Source organism: Apus apus, chromosome 9, assembly GCF_020740795.1.
Source record: "Apus apus isolate bApuApu2 chromosome 9, bApuApu2.pri.cur, whole genome shotgun sequence".
Taxonomy (NCBI): Eukaryota; Metazoa; Chordata; class Aves; order Apodiformes; family Apodidae; genus Apus; species Apus apus.
In genome coordinates, this window is record NC_067290.1 from 18,545,428 (window position 1) to 18,565,709 (window position 20,282).

The 20,282-nt window shown below is 40.4% G+C and overlaps 1 protein-coding gene across 1 annotated transcript in view; it reads right to left on the reverse strand.

The window, feature by feature from the left end:
• LOC127388242 (contactin-3-like) overlaps window positions 1–20,282 on the reverse strand; it is a 101,685-nt gene that overhangs the window by 4,910 nt on the left and 76,493 nt on the right. The window contains exons 9-18 of the mRNA XM_051627549.1: window positions 19,530–19,680; window positions 11,748–11,875; window positions 10,187–10,362; window positions 7,221–7,338; window positions 6,253–6,411; window positions 6,003–6,152; window positions 5,191–5,261; window positions 4,100–4,334; window positions 3,826–3,941; window positions 3,053–3,239 (exon numbers count right to left, since the gene is read on the reverse strand). Coding sequence (XP_051483509.1) covers window positions 3,053–3,239; window positions 3,826–3,941; window positions 4,100–4,334; window positions 5,191–5,261; window positions 6,003–6,152; window positions 6,253–6,411; window positions 7,221–7,338; window positions 10,187–10,362; window positions 11,748–11,875; window positions 19,530–19,680 — 1,491 coding nt within the window. The remainder of the gene's footprint in view (window positions 1–3,052; window positions 3,240–3,825; window positions 3,942–4,099; window positions 4,335–5,190; window positions 5,262–6,002; window positions 6,153–6,252; window positions 6,412–7,220; window positions 7,339–10,186; window positions 10,363–11,747; window positions 11,876–19,529; window positions 19,681–20,282) is intronic.

Consider the following 20,282-nt stretch of genomic DNA (forward strand, 5'->3'; position numbering starts at 1 on the left):
ATTATCTGTTGATGGTCCTTCATTAAATACAGCCAAACAAAAGCATATGTCTCAGGACATGGGTGATCAATTAGAACCAACTCTAATGAAACCATGATGGTAACAGACAATTTCTAGTTTTAGTATATTGCCAAGAATAAGCAAATACTTCACAACAGATTATTTGTTAGACAAATGTAGTCTTGATGAATATTGTAATCTACATGCTATGCTGATTTATTTATCATACTTGTAAGGTAAAAGCATTTGAGAGAATTTTTTTGTTGTAGTTCTTTTAACTTGAGGCATGATTTGTGAACCACAGTCTGTACCATTTCTGTATGTGCAGCTGGAACAGTAGTGGGATTAGGCCAATGAAATCTAGAGGGGGTTTTTTTGTTCATTAACCATCTGAGACTGTTATTTTCAGAAAGAACACTGTGCTTTTGGCTGTAGACTTTCATATATCTTGAAACTGCCAAGCTTTCAGGGAAGGCGAAGGTAAGTGCAAACCTCTTAAGATGCCTCAAGTTGGCTTCCCAGAAAATGGGTCATGCAGTGACACAATCAACTACTAAAATCTTTTCTAAATGTGTTAAGGAAAACAATTTACTTTTGCTGTCACCTAGTGGAGGCAGCTGCTGCTTAGGTGGACCACACCACACTTTGATGTTGAAAGTTCCAATATGAAACACTAACAGGGGTTATAAACACTCCTAGGAAGGTGCTTATGAGTTGTTTTTTGTTTCTTTTCCCCCCTCTTATTTTTACACAGGTAACTCCCTACCTTCTTTCCATGAGTAGTCAGATAAAAACCCACCTGATTATACTTCTTAACACAGAGCAGACACAAAAATTTAAGAGTGAGACTTACAAGTATTTTTCTAAAGTTTAACAACCACTCATAGATACTTCTTTGCAGTATTTGCCTTTTTCATGATTTAACCTGATGCACTAATAGCTGCTTTTTTTAAATGTAAGAGGAGACTGTTTAACTCCTGAGAATGAATTATCACAGCATATATGAACAGTTTTCACACTGAGATATTAAAGATGAATTTCAAAAAAAATGAGTCATTCCTTTAAATCCACAATGGAATAATATGACATATGGAAAAAAATGAAGAGTAATTATATATTAAAAATCTGTAAGCCTCTACCACTTGGCTTATGGAAGTGATTCAGCAGGCTCCAATTCACTTCAGATACCAAAGCCTTCAATAATCTTCAGTGTTTAGAACTGCAGAAATTTGTAATGGGTCAGATCCTGAACCACCACCTCAGGTAAGTACATGCCCAGGGCTAAATGTTCCAATAAGCTACATGGATTTCTCTGGAACTCCTCAGATGCTTAGAGCTGGTCACAGACACTGGTGTTTCTCTGAATTAGAAATGATGGGCTGAATATTTTGTAGTATTAAGACCTTCTAAATATGAAGTACCTGTCACATCTTGCCTTATAAACTTAGGTCTTTTCCAGTTAACTGCCATTTTGTATTGCTATATCTTATACAACAAAGCTACACTTATTATCATGGGCAGAGAACACAAATATTTCAAATATAAAAGCAAAGATACTTTGATTGTTAAAGACAAACACAGACTTTTCAATCTTGCAATACATTGCCAATTGCAGTGAAGTATTTGTGTTTCTTGTTATGGTTACTAATTAGCAAGGAGCTGCCTGTAGGGTCAATGTGAATGCAGTTGTGTGTGGACATCCCTCACAGTGAAAAACATCAATCACACACATTCCCAAGTTAAGGCAGAAACTGGAACTGATCAAAATTAATACATTTGATTGAAGAAAATCAGTTTCTGCTGCAGCACTACAGAGAAATATTTGGCTTTGTTAATTCAATTAGAAGTTAGCAAAATCCTTCAACCTGACATTACCCTGTACTGCCTTGAGTTTACTCTCTTTGTTCACCAGCAAGATACATGGACATAATGCAACTGATTTTTTGTTTTATTTCAATATTCAAGTGATCTTGACTAAGAGCCTGATCCAGATCCTGTTTAACCAGTAGGAGCAGATGCTTGTCCAGTTCTACTTCACACATCCCAAGGGCAGGTGCTCACTAAAAAACAGGACTGAAAAATCAGTGAGCTGCCCAGGCTGGCACAACCTGCTCTACTGAGCAGTCAGCAGCCACCAAGATGATTAATTAGAGAAACCTTTTCATCACATGTCAGGTTCAGGCTATAGGCAGTGAGTTACATCAGTCAGTTTGTGGTAACTGTGCATATATTTATACTCTAGCAAAGATGTTAATCTGGTTTAGTCCTCAGTGACAGAGAGCACTAATTTCTGCATACAGTAATTTCTGACAAACTGGCTTATTTTACTCTATTGATGATGAGACTACTTTTGGTAGAAGGATGTTAATGACTATTCCAGGGCATTTGACCTTTCAGACAGATTTAATTGGGAATTCTTGTGAGTCTCTCAGAAATACTTCAAGATTGATGACCCTGATTCTGAGTTGTGTTACAAATGCAAGAGCACACTAAAAATATTTCCATTTGTAGAAAAATTAGTGCAGCCTTTGACAGACTGTTCTCCAGCCTAATTTCTCCATTTATTAGGAAAGTGGCCTCTTGTGTAATTTGTTCAAGGGGAAGCAGTGGCCATGAAGGATTGCTTTGCATGAACTGTATGAGGATCATTGCATTTCAAAAGCCATGCCTTAGAGAACTTATAAATGTGCTACAAAACCCTGAAAAATTCAACAAGCTGCCTTTTTTTTTTTTTTTCTCCTTCCAAATAAAATAAATTTTTCTTTGAAAATTCTTCCAGTCATAAGCAGAAGAATAAAACTGCTATGAAGAAATTATGTATCTTACTTGAGCTCCACTGGCATGGCTGAGTTTTATTTACTCATCCCTCTGAAGCAGCAGAGGGTAGAAAACAGGAGAGCTGTGGCTCTGTTTAATTGTGTTACTCCTCTAAGTATGAAAATTTAGGTCATTTATGTCTATTGCAATTCCCAGTAATGTGCCTGGTTTTCATTGCCCTGCAAGGGCTAACACACCATTATTTCTCTTCCCACTTGAAATTCAAGTTACTTACGTGTCTTTTTGGTGGTAGCATTTACTGTGGCACTGAAGGGACCTGCTCCAGCACTGTTATAAGCACGCACAGCTGTGTAGTATGCTAAGTTGCTCTTCAAACCTGTTATTCTTATTGATGTCTCATTCCCTGCAGCTTTTACTCTGTTTGAAGATTCTTCTTTTCCACCATTATTCCAGTACCTAACCTAGTAGATATAGAACAAAACCATTTTACATCTCCCATGGAATGGACCCTTCACCCACAGCATTGCATTTTGACTCCATTAAGTGCTTTTTTTCCCTCAGCTGGAAAAGGTGGAAATACATTAAAGTTTCAAAATTATCTTTACTATGTAAAAAAAAATAAATATTCTTCTTCATCTGCTTTTTATGCCTGATGCTCTTTTTAGTATGACTGGAGGACAAGGAGACTGAAATATGAGATCTTGCTTGAATGAAAAATGGCAAGAGGAAAAACCATTACTGCATCTTAAAAGTAAGCAACTCAGAAAACTGTGTCTTACAAAGTAGTTTCTTTGGAAGGAAATAAAATTCTGAAAAGCCATGTCAGTCTGAAAATACTGTTAGACAGACACAGGACTGTCAGCACAGGAAGCACAACAGTTTCCTGCTGTTCTTTGTTTTCAAAGGCACTAAGAAGGAAATATCCTTCTTTTTGGTGTAGGTGGGGCAGAATGCAAGTAAGCTAGGTGGTAATCTTTTGTAAATTTGTGCAGGACCCTTCTGGCTCATGGTCCTTCACAAATGGGAGTGTATTTTAAATGTGCTTACCTCGTAGCCCAGTAACCTTCCACTGCTCATCTTCCAGGGAATGGGCATCCAGGAGACCTCGATGACCGAGGAGGACAGACTGGTCGCAGACACCCCAGAGGGTGCTATGCTGGGCTCTGTGTTCAGAAATGAATAAAGGAGAGATGATCAGCAGCTTGGTGACTGTGGACATAACCATGTCCACATTCACAGTGATCTCTCTTCTCTGATGAAACATCTCATGTTAAATATCTGGAGGTAACTCAATCAATCTGGAGAGAACTCCATCACGTACCTTCTTCAGCTGAAAAAACTGTGGTTACTGAACTAAATGGCCCTTCTCCTTTATTGTTATAGACACCAACTTTGACTTCATACGGTGAAAAGGGCAAGATGCTTTCATTCCTGAAGACATATCTGGGAGTGTCAGGAGAAGTGACCACAGTCTGTATCCACGTTGTGGTGCCAAAGGGGCGGAAAGCGACCACATAACCGAATCCTTCTCCATTTTGTAGTTCTTCAGGGATGGGCTGTGAGAAAAGCAAGAGAAGTCTCTGCTGCTACATACAACACTGGACACGTTTTGCAGGAAGACAGTACCAACAGACATGCCTGTAACCAGGCCCTGATACTGACTTTGGGATTGTTCCATCAGCAAATTAACTCTGCTACAGCAGAGTAAAACGTGTTCTGTTGAACCAATCTTTAAGGTTTGCACTTCAAGAAGAGAACAACTTTCAAGTATACCCCTTGTTTTCCACTAAGTGTACTGGCTTAAGACGCTCCAGTAAATACATTTTTTTGTTAAATTACACAATTGATAGTTCATAAAAAATTAATAATTAGTCAAATTCTATAGAATCCAATACTACACTTTTGTACAGTGGCTTATACCTTCCTCTGATGTGGTAATTAGAGAACCACACAAAGTAGTCAAGGGTCATTAACATTTTTAAACTCATTTAAAAGGGGTTAATGATATAAAGCCTGATTGTTTGCACTGGCCAGTACATGCATCCAGAGCCAATGGTAGGAAAGCAGGAACGGCAAATTTACAGGGAAAAGCATCATTCTTAAGGCTCAACCTTTGAGCATTATCCTTTCTTCTTCCCCCTGCCCTCCTGCCCCCTTTCTAGAGTTAACATTTGTTATTTGTCTGAAGCAATTGCAGAGAAACAAACTGACTCTCCCCCTGCTTACTGTCCAGCACAGTAACACATGGGAGTGAGAGGGAGGCAAACGTGCATGGCTCACATTACAGAATGGTACTGAGCACAGCTGCATCCTAGATGAGAAGCTGCTGCAGCCAGGGACATGCATCTCTATAACAAGAATTTCAATGAAAAAAACCATTCTCTGAAGAAAATTGCTCGCCAGAATACTTACATCCCATGTTATGACCAGTTCAGACCTGCTGCCTCCTCCCCCACTGACTTCAGAGGGAGGAATTTCAGGAACTGTGAAAAGGAAAGGTAAAGCTGTCTACACAGTGCAGGTACAAGAGACATCATCACAGAACGTTACCCTTGTGCTCTGAAGCTAACCCAGCTGCATTCATCTTGCTTTTGCAAATAAAGGTGCAGTCCTGGAAAGCCCCACCCCCTTCCTGCACCCACCCTGCTGTTTTCCATCTCGCGAGCAGGCAGATGTTTTTCTGAGGGCATTGAAGAACCTCGCTAGCTCACAGAGTGAGCCCTCTATGCTAATGCTGATGAGCTTCTGAAAATTGGAGGCATGCATCACTTTTTTAATAGGTCTGGCTTAGGCAGATGTATTGGGAAGTGGCCTTATTCCAAGTGAACTCCTGGGCTTTTAATTGCTGTATTCTTCTAAGCCACATGCTTGTTACATGGGGAAGGTGCACACTGATCAAACACTAGGAATGAAAACACCCTGTTAAAATTAACCTCTTTCCATCTATTAATACCTTCAGACTCTGCAGCACTGCCTGAACTGACAAACTTTGGCATACTAAATACAGTTTAAATGTATTTAGATGTTATGCTTCTGTGCTGTTCAGTAATGCAACACACAAACTGTCTCAAAGCTAAATGGAAAAATCATGACCAAACTAGTTACAGGCTTTTATATTTGATGGCAATTCCAAGCTTGTCTGCAAAGAGCCAAGGGTATGAATGCTCCTTTTTTGTTAATATTCAAGAGTCTTGAATTAAAAACAAAGAGAAGAACCCACTAACCTGCCTCTTCAGTTCTTACTTTTTCTGAGGGCAAACTAGGTTCTCCACCTCCTATTTTGTTACTGGCAACTACACGGAATTCATATTCCACCCAAGGATTTAAATCCACAACTGTGGTTGTGAATGTTTTTCCATCAATCACCTCCGGAACTATTAAAAAAACAAAAAGAAAGAAAAAAAGGCAACTAAGAACATGGCGTCTCTGGTCAAAAACATTTCAACAGAGCCTGTAACATGAATTGTGTTGTACCTGTTGTGACTCGCTGCCAGCCAACTGAGAAGGGTGTCCTTGCTTGTATGGTGTAGGTGGTTACTGGGCTGTGATTATCTGTGCCTTCTTGCCAGGAGATCTGAGCCGTGGTGTCGGTTATTTCATCCACTTTCACATGTTCAGGGGGCCCAGGTGAGCCTGGAATCAGATTGAAAAATACAAAATGGTTTGTAAGGCCAGTACCCTGGCAATCACTAATGGAGCTGTACGGATTCCCCTTTTATCAGCACTGTGGGAGGAGGAAAACAATTCAGCTTGGAATAAGAACACTTGTAATTACTGTTTTACATTCACTAAAGTTAAAGCTGATAATCTATTCTGAAATACTCTGAACTGCCACAGAGTTGACAGGTTTTGTTGCGTGTGTTGTGGGGTTTTTTTGCCAAGAGCCTTTGTTCAGTGTGATCCTTCTCTCTTTCCAAAGTCTTTCACTTTACTCCTCGATGTCCTGTTTTAATTGACTAACACCTCTCAGTAGTCTGTGATCTACAGCTGTTTTACTGTACCTCACACTGTAGTCATCTTTCAGCACACCACCTGCTCAGCACCCTGAGCAGCAATTCAGGCAGGTAAGCTTCCCGCTGCCTTCTAGAAAATCCCCATTCTGGGCATCCTGGCAAAAATGCTGATTTTTTTTTTTTTGTCTCATTTGCACCAGCAAAGGGGGTTGAAATGACCCTCGTACCCTCTCGACAGTGACTGGAAGGACTGTCAGTGAGCAAAGCCATGAAGTCAAGATTTATTGTATCCTTCATCTCTGACTTTCTCTGGGGAAAATTAAACTTCATCCAAAAACTGAGCTAAAATTCTCCCAAGCTGCAAGGCAGAATCACATAATTCAAGTGACAGATGACTTGGCTTTTGTAATCTACAGCGTCATTGTTTCTGTAATGAACAATACACAAAAGTTACAAACATGATCCACGGTGAGTGAAGCTGAAACATACCCCGCACGATCAGGTCTGCTGCAGATGCTACACTATCCACTTCTGTCTTCACCATGCAAACATATTTGCCACTGTGTTTCAGCTGGATGTTTCTAATCATTAAATCTCCTGACGCACTCTGTTGAAATACAAAGTTCTTGTTAACACACATGTACCACCTTGTGATGTAATATTAAGGGTGCATTTGTAAATGGCAAAGAAATCAGCCAAAAATGTTGCTCACAAAGGCACTGGCAAGCAGGCTGCAGGATCCCCAGTTAGTATTGCAAGTATTATCTCAAGTTAGGGTTTTTTTGTTTACCTTTTCTGGAACACCAGTGTTTCATCGGGGGCCAGAACCCTATTTTGTGGGTACTTTCAGCTACTCTGGCCCCATGACTGATTCCTGAGTGCTCAGGAGTTTGGGAGAAAGGGGAAGCCACAATTCTGGAGTTAATTTTATTCTTAGAAAACCAACATCCTTATCTCTCACCCCTTATATCAGCATTTCATTTATTCAACATAAGCTGAGAACAACTCTGCCTGATTCCCTTCCATGTGTGTTTAAAGACAATGCCTGGTCTTCCACGTAAGCACCAACAAGAGCATGTGCAGGACAGCTCAGCCCTGAGTGCCTGCAGTACCTCAGAAGCAGAGGTGAAGGGAATCCAAAAATCCATCTGCTTGACTGCAAGTGGATATTCAGGGAACGACCAACAACAACAGTGCACAGTCACAAGCAAATCACGCTCTGTGGGAATTTTAACAAACTAAAACATCTCAGCAAAGAGGAAAACACAGGAACCTGCAGCAACACAAAGCTACAAGGTAGAAGGCACCCTTGCCTCCCATGGCTCTGCAGACCACCAGCAGCTCCCACATTCTTGCCCACATAGACACAATCTCTGTCAGCGTGGACCAGACCAGCTGAGGGCAAGGTCACCTTCTGTTTTATACACCCAGAGCAGTCCCTGCAGCATGGAGAGCTGCTGGAAAGGCTTTTGCTTCTCCTGACTCCCTAACCATCTCAGCCATTGCAAGCAGGTGATACCCACAACAGTTTAGAGGCAATCTGTTCAAAATGTTGGGCTCTTCCTGGTTTGCCATACTCTTTGTACAAATCATCTGTCCAACAAAAAAGAGCAGTAAGACAGTGTTACATCCTCTGTTTTTCTAACCATCTGGAAGACCAGGTGGTGGTCCCACAGCATTCCCACTAACTAGGACATGTTGGAGACCTCAGGCATGTGACAGGGGCTTCCAAGACAGAAAATCTACCCATTCAAAAATTAGTTTCCTTCTGCCACGTTTACCACCAAGAAAGCTGAAGTTATTTTTGCACAGTTATTTTAATTTAACAAACACACTCTGCAACCATTGGAAGACTCAGAACATATTTATGCTTATTTACTTACCATGACCTGCATATAAGGCCAGATGAAATTATTCCACTGACCTTAATGTGATACAAAGCCCATAAGAACTTTTTGCTGATCTCTTGGCACTCTTTGAAGTCTTCTACTAATGAGCTTCAATCCTTCTTTACACAAATAAAAAACCCCTAAACCCTAAATGTCTATGTTCTATAAAACCTCCACATCTTGTCCCTTATGACAATTTTCCAAGTAAAATGTTCTACATTCAGAGCTCTGAGTTAGCCAATACTCACCCTGGATTTTTCCTTCAGCACTGACTGAGAATCTTTTGTGGAAAACAACTTTTTTTTTTTTTTTTTTTATCCCCTCTGATGGCAAAAAGAAAGACACCTAAACATGGCTTTGATTTGGAGTCATGCCTGACTTTGTTTTAGGAGAAAAGCTGGAATTTTTAAGTGAGAAAAAATATTGCACTTTCCAATCAGATTATGAAATCTTAGCTGAGCCAGTAAAAACATCAGATTCAGGTTTTGGTGTGTGTTCAACCTTTCCTTTCTAATATTATTATTTGTATATACAACCAGAGTGCAGCTGGGGGGAAATATTACTAAATAAATAAAGTCCACATAGCAGCAGTGGAAGGTAACAGGCTATGAAATCAGAGCATTCCCATTACAGCATGACAGATGGTCAGTTCATAATTCTCAAAACATTGCTGTGAACATGTACATGATATATGAATATCTCGTGGCTCCTACAAGGAAATCTCATCATCTCCACATGCACTTGCATTTAATCAATTGCAAACTGCAGAACAATCTGTGTTTGGTGCCTACTGATTAAATGCTAAATCTTTCAAGGTTTAGCAGGCAAAAATAAAAAGTTAGGTGTTGAAATGTCACTGTTTCACAGGCAGTAGTGCCTAACCCACCTCTGTCCCTCTAGAGCTGGAGATCTGGTGAGAATATGTTAAAATTAAACTTTATAAAGGCTGTTATAATGGCCAGCTTCATGCTGCTGCTCAGCTGTTTGTTTTGTTATCACTTGGCCTTGGCTTGCACTGTAATAAGGCCTTTTGCTGTAACTGATTTCTTTCCTTTGATACATCCTTCATCTGTCTTAATGCTTTACTTTTAATGTTTTGATTAGAAGGTTAAATTCTAAAAAGCATTAATGTCACCAGCCCTGCCCCCAGTAGCATCTCTGCATCCTGCATAGGAAATACTCCATGAGATACAGGCTCCAATGTTGAGAAATACAAGTGTAGGAAAAATAGGGAAAGATGGGATGTTTTTGTTTGGATTTAGGCTGAAGTGCATTAAGTGTGTGTCAAGATAACCTGTTAATTACCTGTTATTGCTGGGTTTCATGTGATCTTAGGGAAAATCATGCAGGGCCAGAGGTAGGAACTTAGGCTACTTCAGGTCTAAAATGCAAAGTGTCTGTACAATGGGCTATGGGCAGCAAGCTAAGCTCCACGGGAGATTTCCCTCCAGAGTGGAAAATTTTACACACTCAGAAGAAACATCCTAATTTTAACCATGTTGAAGATGGAAAAGAAGGCTCTCTGTGCTGCAAAAGGCAGGTGAAGAGAAGGTGTTTGCTACTTACCCCTCCAACCTTCTCAAAGTGGGAAGCGTCTCTCTTGAAATCAGTGAGTGTCCCATTGAAGTACCAGGTGAAGCTGATGTCCAGGATTGGATCGTGCTGAACCTGGCAAGGCAAGACAACACTTTCTCCAACGGTGACATCCATGTTGGAAGGTGCCAAAGTAATCCTGGTTGGCTCTGTGGAGAGCAGAAATATCAATTACCAGACTCCAGTACTGCTGAGCTTTGCTTGCTGCTAATATTCCACCACGTTCTTCAAGTCTGATGAATAATGAGTCACTTCAAATGATGCAGCTGGACTATAAATCCCCAGCCCCTCTCATGGGAACACACTGTGTCCTTGCACCTTTCCCAGAGGGAGCTACTCAGCACTGAAAAGGTACATCTTAACCTGCTGAGTACAGGCCAACACACTGTACAAGACTGAAGGCACTGCAGGCACAGCAATGACATCCTCACTCCAGAGCCTGTGTGGTTCTCAGCAAGAGCACCCATGTGTTGGAGCAGAAACCTGCAGTAGCAGCCCCTGTGGGAGATGAAGAGGTGGGAGGTGAAAGAAGGAGCTAATTACATCTGGAAACTGGAAGAAATCCTCATAGGGTAGGAAGCATTGGGTACTTGGGTCCATGCATCATGTAGCAGATAAATTGTGTCATTAAGAATAGCTGCTTGTTATTCCAGAATCACACTAAGAGAGAAAAATTCAGGTACTGTAAATACTGTAAAAATCCTTTGTCAGGAATTCAATTATTTGTACATAAAAGGGGCATGAATTATCTAAGGAGCACAGGCTGAAAATGTGAAGCTGTTAATTCACTGAACAAAATAATTCTCTTTGGGTCCACGAGACACAGGATGTGGGACACAGGGGGATATTAGATTATTCTGAGTTGGGAAAAATCTTTCAGACATTCCAATCTTTAAAAAGAGAACATCAAGAGAAAAAACAGTCTTCAGCTACACTTGAGAGACCACTTGTCCTTTTAATCCAGTACCTTGGACAGCAGCTAGGGCTGGGTGACAGGATGGGGTAAGAACCTTTTTAGCTGCAATTATGTACAAAATCCCCCTTTGAAAAACTTTGTTACTGCCTGTGGAGTCCCTGGGTGCTCCTGCAGCTGCTGTTCCTGCCACATCTTCTTCCAGAAGCAAAGTTAGTTCCTTAGGGCTAAACAGATTGTGGATTGGAATATAAAATTACCTCGAGTATTTTTTAATTGCCATGATTTTTTTCCCCCACAAACTATGGAAAAAACCAACAAGCACAATTGCATTATTTAGTATTTAAAGAAGTGAGAGATGGGAGGAAAGTGTTCAGAACTCCCTCACATTGGAGGAGCGTTTTGGTCAAAGAGACAAAATCCCTCCATCTCCTTCCTCTCAACTGATAAAAGATCTACAAACAAATACCCTTTTATCTTCAGTGTTAAATATGTAACTTCTCACGCTATTTACTTCCCACCACATTCTTTCAACAAGCAACTCAGACTCCACCTTGGTGCAGACTTGTGTTGCAGAGTTGGCAATTCAGTGTGGGTGGCCTTCCCATGCCCCTCACCTACCTGTAACTATTAAGTTTGTGGAGCCACTGGCTGTTCCAAACTGGTTTGTTGCCAGGCAGGTGTAGCTTCCAGCATCAGCTTTGCTCACATTGGCTATTCTTAGTCCTCCATCCTTTAATAACATGATTCTAAAAAAAAAAAAATAAAAAAAAAATACAAAGAGATTTTAAAAGTCACAGCACTGGTTTGTAGACAAAATGCTTTAATCCTCATTCTGTTACCACAGATATAATTAACTACATCAATTACCAACCTCCTGTTTGAAAATGATGTGGCCACACACTGACAATATTCAAACTTCAATCCATCCATGGTATAACTCACCATTTTGGATGCCAGTGGGACCAATGTTTTTAAGAGATATTTTAAGAGAGATTTGTGTGCATATGTATGTTTGTGTAGGTGTGAGAGGGAGAAATCCCACATCAACTCCATCTTTTTCAGCTGCACCAACTGAAACTAGAATTTCAATTTTGAAACTAGAATTTCAGCTTTGAAACTAGAATTTCAGTTTTGAAACTAGAATTGCTGCAGGGCAAGACTGGAAAGACTTTCAGGACTGCAGGCAGGCACAGGGTGAGACACACCTGGTGAATGCACCATCTTGATTTGGTTGCATTGCTGGAACAGAAGTTGGCCCATAGAGGGTTTATGCTCCAGGAAGCTGAGCTGCCATTCATTATTTATACTGATTTATATTATAAATAATACAGTGTTACAATGCTAGTTTTTTTTAAAGCCTGAATCTGTATTTCAGAGAATAAGTTGGCAAATCAGGGTGGCAGAACAAGACTCCAGCATTGGATGGGTTCAGTGATCTTATCCTTCACCCTCAACTCCTCTGAGCCCTCAAAACCATGTCCCAGACCACAGCCCATGGAGGTGGGTCTGCCATGGCCCTGCAGTTATGCTGCTCCTCTCCCTTCACAGGACCTCACCCTCAAGGCTACGTAGAGACTGCATTGAAATGTCTGAAGGCAGGAGCCTGGCTTCCTTCCACAGCTGCACTGATGCTACACAGCTCTGTACGATGAAACATACTCTAGAAATAAGCACAACTCTTGATTGTTTCTCTTAATTATTCTGAAATGCATTTTATATGTTCTTAAAATGCTGCAACACTCAATGCTGCAGCCAAAATACATGTCCTTTGGGCAAACAATGAAATGAACAGATGCAAATTATAAGTGATAACAAGTCACCTTGTTAGAATGACAGACAAAAGCATCTTATTAAGGGGGGAAAACAAATTATAAATAGACAGTTTAATCAGTTTACATCTGGAAGTAACCATCTTGAATCTTCCAAAGGGTTTGGAGATACTTGAGCCAAAATGGCTCAAATTGACCTCCCTGGGGCTTATTAACTTGTTCTGGAAAATTTGTAAGGAATATTTGGCTGAACTTTATATTAGATGGAAGATGTAAAATTAATTACATCTTACCATACGGTTTATAAGTATTTTAATTGTCTTACAGACATGACTAATATGTTTTACAGGTAATTAAAATGGCATCAATAAAAGGTGTTAAAATAAATCAATGATGGCTGCAAGCAAGCTATTGAATTGTTGGGCTTTCTAGCTGTTTTGAAATGCTTGTGCTGCATCATCTACTTTGAAACAGTTTCCAGTAGCAAGAAATGCAAAACCAAATAAATACCCAGCAGTGTTGACAAAGCCTAAGATCAAACCAAGGAAAAAACAGGACTGGGGTTTAACCCAGAAAATATCTATTGTTTAATTATAACAAATCACATTTAGAGTGCTCTAAGATACCTGCAAGTCTAGCTTGGCTCAAATAACTAAGCAACAGGCTTATTAAAACCCAGACACAATTAAGAATGAAGATTTTTTTTTCAGAATTCAAAAAAAACTAACAACCACAAACCAACAAATCAATTATAGAAAAAGTTTTTTGCCAAATAAAATATTTACTGGTAAATGAAAAAGAGAAACCCTTTACATTTCCAGTTACAAAAGAGTAGTTGCAGCACAAGCTACAAAAACACCAAACCCAGAAACAGCTCTACCCCCTTCCTGATGAAACAAACAGGACAAACTGAGGATTTTAGTATGCTTTAAAATTATTGGATATTCACACACTGAGCTAAAACAAATGTTCTGTGGCTGGCCTGCTGCCAGGCAGCAATCTGGGTCTCTAACACAAAAAAACGAACACATCCTTTGTGTTCCCTGTACATACAAGAGCTTTTCCAATACATTTTGTTGCAAGCCAACAATTTTCAAAGTGAATTCTATTTTTTTCAACAACCTGCACACCTTTGATGCACTGGCAGAAACTTTTAGCCATGCAAAACTGGGACAACTGGTGGAATAATGCTCTGGGATGTACACCATTTGCACAGCTGGAGAGTGATTTAGGACCTGTTTGGTCGCCAGAGCAAAACATCATTGACAAAATCATCATCTCTCGCCAACTCTTGAGCAACATGGTGGAAAATCAATCTTTAAGAACATATTTTTTTTTCCCAGCAGTCAGAGGGATTACATAAAATAACCCCAACTCAACAAACCTGCAGCCTTGTCTTAACGCGTTGACTGAGGTCAACAGAATGGAGACAGGGATTCACTAACTTCAACTTTCTGGCTTGAGACGCCCATTTTGGCAAAACTATGAGAGTCTTCCTGTGCCACCCAAACTAGGAGCACGTATTTGGCACTGCAGATCTCCCAGGCAGCTGAGAGACTTCAGTGGGGCTACAGTCTCCTTAATTCTGCCCAGTATGTCAGGTTTTATTAATGACATTAAAATTTGCTTTATTTTTCTTAGCTATAACGAACCATGGAGAAATCCAACTGTGAAGCAAGCACAGGTCCTTCTTATACTGATAAACTATTTGACTGTTACACACTGAACCAAGTTTTCATATTTACAGATACTGAAACAAATATCATCTGGACAAGAGCTGCTCCAGGGTGCCAATCTGAGATCTGTCAACTTCAGTATCTGCCATGTAGGAACATTCCAGCTATTCTGCATTCACTGTCCCTGCACCTACTTTGCTCAGAGAACTGGGACAGCACTATCTAGAGGTCTGCATAGTTCTACCTCACTGACCAAAATCCTGTCAAATTGAAATGTTGGTGCAGCACAACCACACACACGTGACTAAAGGCCAGAAAATGCCTCAGAAGCCAAGACCACAAGGCTACCACTTAAAATTTACTGTCATTAACGCAACTGTTAATTAATGCAAATTTGCTCATCCTCCTGTAACAATTCTTTATTACAAAAAATAATCAAACTAAGTAATCATTGCCTTTTATATTTGTTAGATTATTCAGCAGGAAAGCCAACTATTTTAGATCCTTATTGATATGATAATAAACATAGAGATACCACTTTCCAGTTCGTAACACTTCCGTACAAAGGAGCAGTGGAAAAGTGGGTCAAACCTGCCTTTTTATATATCAATCAGATTCCAAGTAAATTAAACTAGATTAATAAGAAAGTCAGTACAAAAAAAAAAAGTTCCTATTGAAGTACTGGTGAGTAAATGCATTACTTTCCCATCAAGGTGCTTCAAACTCTAACACAACATGAAATAAAAATACTTATTTCAAACTGTAGGGAAGACAAAACCAGTGCTGATGCTTCTAAGAGTCATGCAACAGTTTATCAGGAATTATTTCTCTTCTTCCCCCCTTAACTTGACATCACTTTGCCACAGTTTGAGATGCTGAAACTGGTTTTAAGGAAATTGCATTGGAATATCTTTTAGTAAAGTTAAAGTTAGAAGCATCTTTTTGCCTTTTTCTAGTCTTGGTGAATCTGGAAACACTAGGAACAAAGGTGGATTTATTTGTTTACAGGTGAAACAACAATCCACATGATCTTAAAATCCCTTCCATTAGAGGCTGTTTCCAGTCAGAGCACAGAACATCTCACTATGGCCAACATGCAGCACCTGCCCAGTACCACAGACCAATTAAAGAACATTTAACATTTAAAGAAACTTTTACAGGGGTTCTCTCAGTCTCAGCATATTTGGGTTTGTCTTCTGTTTTTGATGAGTTAAACTAGCATCAAGTTTACTTAACCTTTGTTAAGTATCTAATTCCCCTTTTTTGGAGGGTAAGAGAAAAATAAAAGCACTTTGAGCTGGAGCTGGAGGTGTCTCAGGCCAGCTTTTCAACACAGAAAAAGGCAGAGTTTGCATCCTCTGCTCTCTCCATCAGGAGCCCCTGGGAGCCATGGCCTGTCAGTGGATGCTGCTCCAGATTCACTTGGAATAGAGCAAACCTAGTTGTGGCTTAATGACTGCTGATAAAATATAGAGAAATGTTTTAAGGGCCTTAGGAGATGGTTGGCATGGAACAGCCTAAAGGAAGTAGAAGCTGCTCCCAGGGTGGTGGTAACACACTGTAACAAAGCATGGAGTGAGAACTGACCTGTGCCAGGTCAGCAGGCACCCTCAGTACCTGATCTGCCAGTCATTAAAGATAAAAGGATTCTTGCTAATTCTTCATTATTGTGCTCATTACATCACCCAAAATGATTTATTTCCAAGGCCCAACACTGCATTCTGGTGAGAAGCATTTCTTCCCTCAGTACCCAGTTCATTTAATTCCTATTTTCTGCCTTTCTTTTGGCACGTTCTACAGTGCAGGCTACACAGTCACTTCTCTCTGCATTCCACCACTCTTTACTGTCTTTATTTAAGATATTGTAATTAAAAGCACATACTTTGCAAAACTAATGGGAAGCAAGATTGTGTTCTTCAACAAGTGATTTCTCAGCCCAGAGCTCATGAATCCATGTTGAATTATATTTTCTTCCCTCCACATGACAAATCATATTCAGCTTTTTTAATTAAAATTCACGGAGTCATTATCCCACACTTCTACATACTGAAAATGCAGCACCATTTAAAAATAAATTAAGAATGCAGGCAACAGGGCCATCAAAATGAAAATCTTTCAGGCTTTACTAAAATGATGTGGTCAGTACCTCCAGCAAAACCTAAGTTCTCTTATGACAAAACACTAAGAATCCATTGAAGCAAAGAAAAATGTGCTACTAATTGGAAACCCCTTCCTGAACTGCAACAATTGTAGAACTGCAAGAAATTCAGGAATTGCAATTATTCATAGCAGACAGTAATGAATTCCAGTGCTTTCTGCAAAGAATTGCATTTCTGCTTTTCTCTGAAGGCCAGTGTACTTCATTTAGATTAATTCAGGATTATTGGCTCGTTACTACGTTTCCTCAGGGAGCCAGTTACAGGGTGTTGTCCAAAATGCAGTAGGAGACACTTTGGGGTGTATTTTGGAAATACCTGCACTTTGCAGAACTAAAAGCCAATCATTTGTGTTCATAAATCCAGGCAGGCAGCACCACGTATGCTCAGAAGCTGAGAAGTACTTTCTTTAGCCACAAATGAAACTGGTGGGTACTGCTTTTGAAGGGCAACCCAAAGCAAGCATTAAGCCCAGACCAGATGCCTACCCAGACAGAAAGCTCTCCCAGATGCCTAATCTGCCAAACTGCCACAATTGACAACACTTAACACTTGAACACATGAAAAATACTGTGTTCCCTGTGAAAAAAGAGCCAGAGCTGCACAGATCAAGATGAGAGCAAGTGCCCCAACTTTTTGGGTACCAGGAGAGAGCTCTAGCCTTATGAAAGAGCAAATAATGGTCCAACTGCAGCCTAAGTTTTGACTTATTTGGTAGCATCTGCTGTGCTTAAAAATTCCTAAACAAAACCATCATGTGGTACTTTACAGGAATAGGACTCACCTGGGTCAGAAATAGCTGCCTGATGAAAGGCTCAGCTTTGTACAACCTAACACAAAGTTTACAACCTAACACAAAGTTCTACAGGAGCAGGGATGCACTCCTGAAATTCCAGCACACTGCCATGGCAATCCCTCTTCAGATCCCAGTCTCACACTTGGACTTTTGGGCCCTTCAGTGGTACCATTATTCCTGCATTCCCTTGTGAGTAGAGGGTGGTACCAGCACTGCAAGAGGAACACTCCCTGCCCTCACAGCCCAGGCAAACCCCATGACTTTCTGTGGCTGTTGCTGTGACTGCAGCCTGGATCCAACTCTGATACTTCGAGAAGCAGCTGCAGAAAGGGTGACCTCAGGGCAAACAACTCCCTAATAGTTATTCTGCTCCTCAGGGTTTTCACAGCCTGCACAGAGAGTGCTGCAGTGCTGGGATGTCCTAAGTACCAAACAGCCTAGTTTCACACCAAATCAGGCATGTTACCATCTTGATTACACCTTTTATCCAAGGGTTTTTCTCCCTGTCCCAGTTCACTACCTGAAACTCCCAGTCTATGCAAACACTGACATGTAAAACAAAAAGCTTGAAAAGGCAGTACTCATTAATGCTGGAGATAAGCAAGGCAAGTGGCTGCTCCAGAGCACAGAGGGGTGCACCACTTCTCTATACTTCAATTATACATTTTAATCAGTAGCCTCATGCAATTTTAGTTTATGACTAAGTCAATAATGCTTTTATGGCTACTGCTGGAAAAATGTTTACTTGTTGTTGGAAGAGGACATGGGTGAATCACAAACTGAGAATCACCAACACCAAAACATACCCACTGTCATGTAAGCACAAAAGCAGCAGCAACCTGTGCTACCATTGGTATATAGAGTTCATGGTTCCTTGAAATGAACACTAAAGTGCATTTCATGTTCTTTTTCTGTTTCCACCTGAACAACAGGCACATAAGTATGAACAAGTACACTCATAACGAGTGCACATCTCATTCTTTCACACACCTTAGTTGTGCCTGAAGTCATGGTATCTTAACCTTTTCAGCTGCTGCACTGACTTAAGAGCCATGCCACCCTTCTCAATATTTTCATCATCTCTCATCTACCTCTACTGCACACTTCTGAGTGAAGATGACCAGCACTTAACACAATATTGAAGGCAATGAGTTTTTCCAATGGCATAACAAAATTTTAGTTCTTTTCTGTTCTGCCCCAACCATCTCACCACTCTGCTCCTGTGCACTGAGCAGACATTCACACCCCTCTGTGCACAGTGATGCTTGTAGCACTTCCCTAAGTGTTCACAGTTAATTTACAACACTTGGATACAAGTAGTTTTACAGCTTGGCTTTTTCATCCCTAAGTGTATCACACATTTGTCAATATTGATTTTCATCTGTCATCATTCAGCTCAAGTGTTTGGGTTTGTGAGGTCCATTTTGCAATCACTTGGAAAAACTTGTTTGTTTGGGGTTTTTTTTGGTGTCTGTGTCACCTACAATTCTGAGTCATCTTTGTAATAACTTTTCCCATAAAAACAAAGTCAATACTAGAACAGTAAAAATAAATAAATAAATAAAATAGAATAGTTAAAGTGCTATTCTGGACCTCCCTGTTATAAACTTTGGCCAACTACATTTTTTTTTTTTCTTTTAAAATCTCTCTCTTATCTTCAGGCCCATTATCACCAGGGCTCTAATGTGCCTAATCTGCCTCCTTGCCAGCATTTTTGGCGTATTTTGCTGAAGAACTGTTTTATAAGTTTGGCATTCCAGTTTTCTATCAATACCTGCTTCTCTCTAAATCAAGCCAACTGCATGAAACTGAAAATAAAAGGTGGCCCTTGACCTTAAAGAAAGCTCAGATACACTGACAATTAAGAAGCAATCAAACAATCCCCCCTCATAAGATAAGACTTCAGAGAGACTTCACAACTATTTGAATCTACAGACCACAAAATTACATAAAAGGACACAAGTTTTTCAGATTAAAACAAATAAACCAATATAACTGGATACCTTTCATTTTCGTGTAGCTGCTCACCTCCCTTCTTCCAGAAGCATTTGGCCTTAGGGGAAGCTTTGGGTTTGCACTCAAAATCAACCGTGCTGCCTATTTGGACCTGGATCAGTTTCTTCATGGGATTCTTGGAAAAATCTGGAGCAGAAGCTACAACAGAAGGGATAATAAAAGTGAAACAAAGCACCTTTAACTATCTTAATTATACTGTTCTTCAGCACTTAAGGTACTTCGCAGCTTCCAAATATAATTAGAAACATGAATTAATTAATTCAACCAGAACATCTATTGGACATTGATGCATTTATCCTCCTTATATTGGCACAAAGTAGAGGCTCAGTTGTGCAAAGTACCTCACCTAACACAGCAAGCACAGAAGATGACACTGACTTCACCTGAGCCGAAGGCCACTGAACCCAACGAGCATCAAGCATGTGCCCACGTTTGTGCTTTGCTGACTGTGAGTGTCCATGGCCTGTCCGAGCCCAGGGAGGGCAGTCAACACCAGCAGCACCATTACAACTCAAGGAACTGGTTGGCTTCTAGTTTTGTGTGAGGGCAATGTCAGCTGAGATCTGTTGGAGGACACAACAGTACAGGGCAGCTCATTCTGAATGGGCACGGTTTGCAAGAAGAGTTTAGAGAAGGCACGTGGCTTCTGTCCATGCCAACACTGAACATGGAGAGGACGTGCAGTATTTTAGGAGTCCAAGGTTGAAGAAGCAGCCTGCTGATTGACTGTAACCTTAACT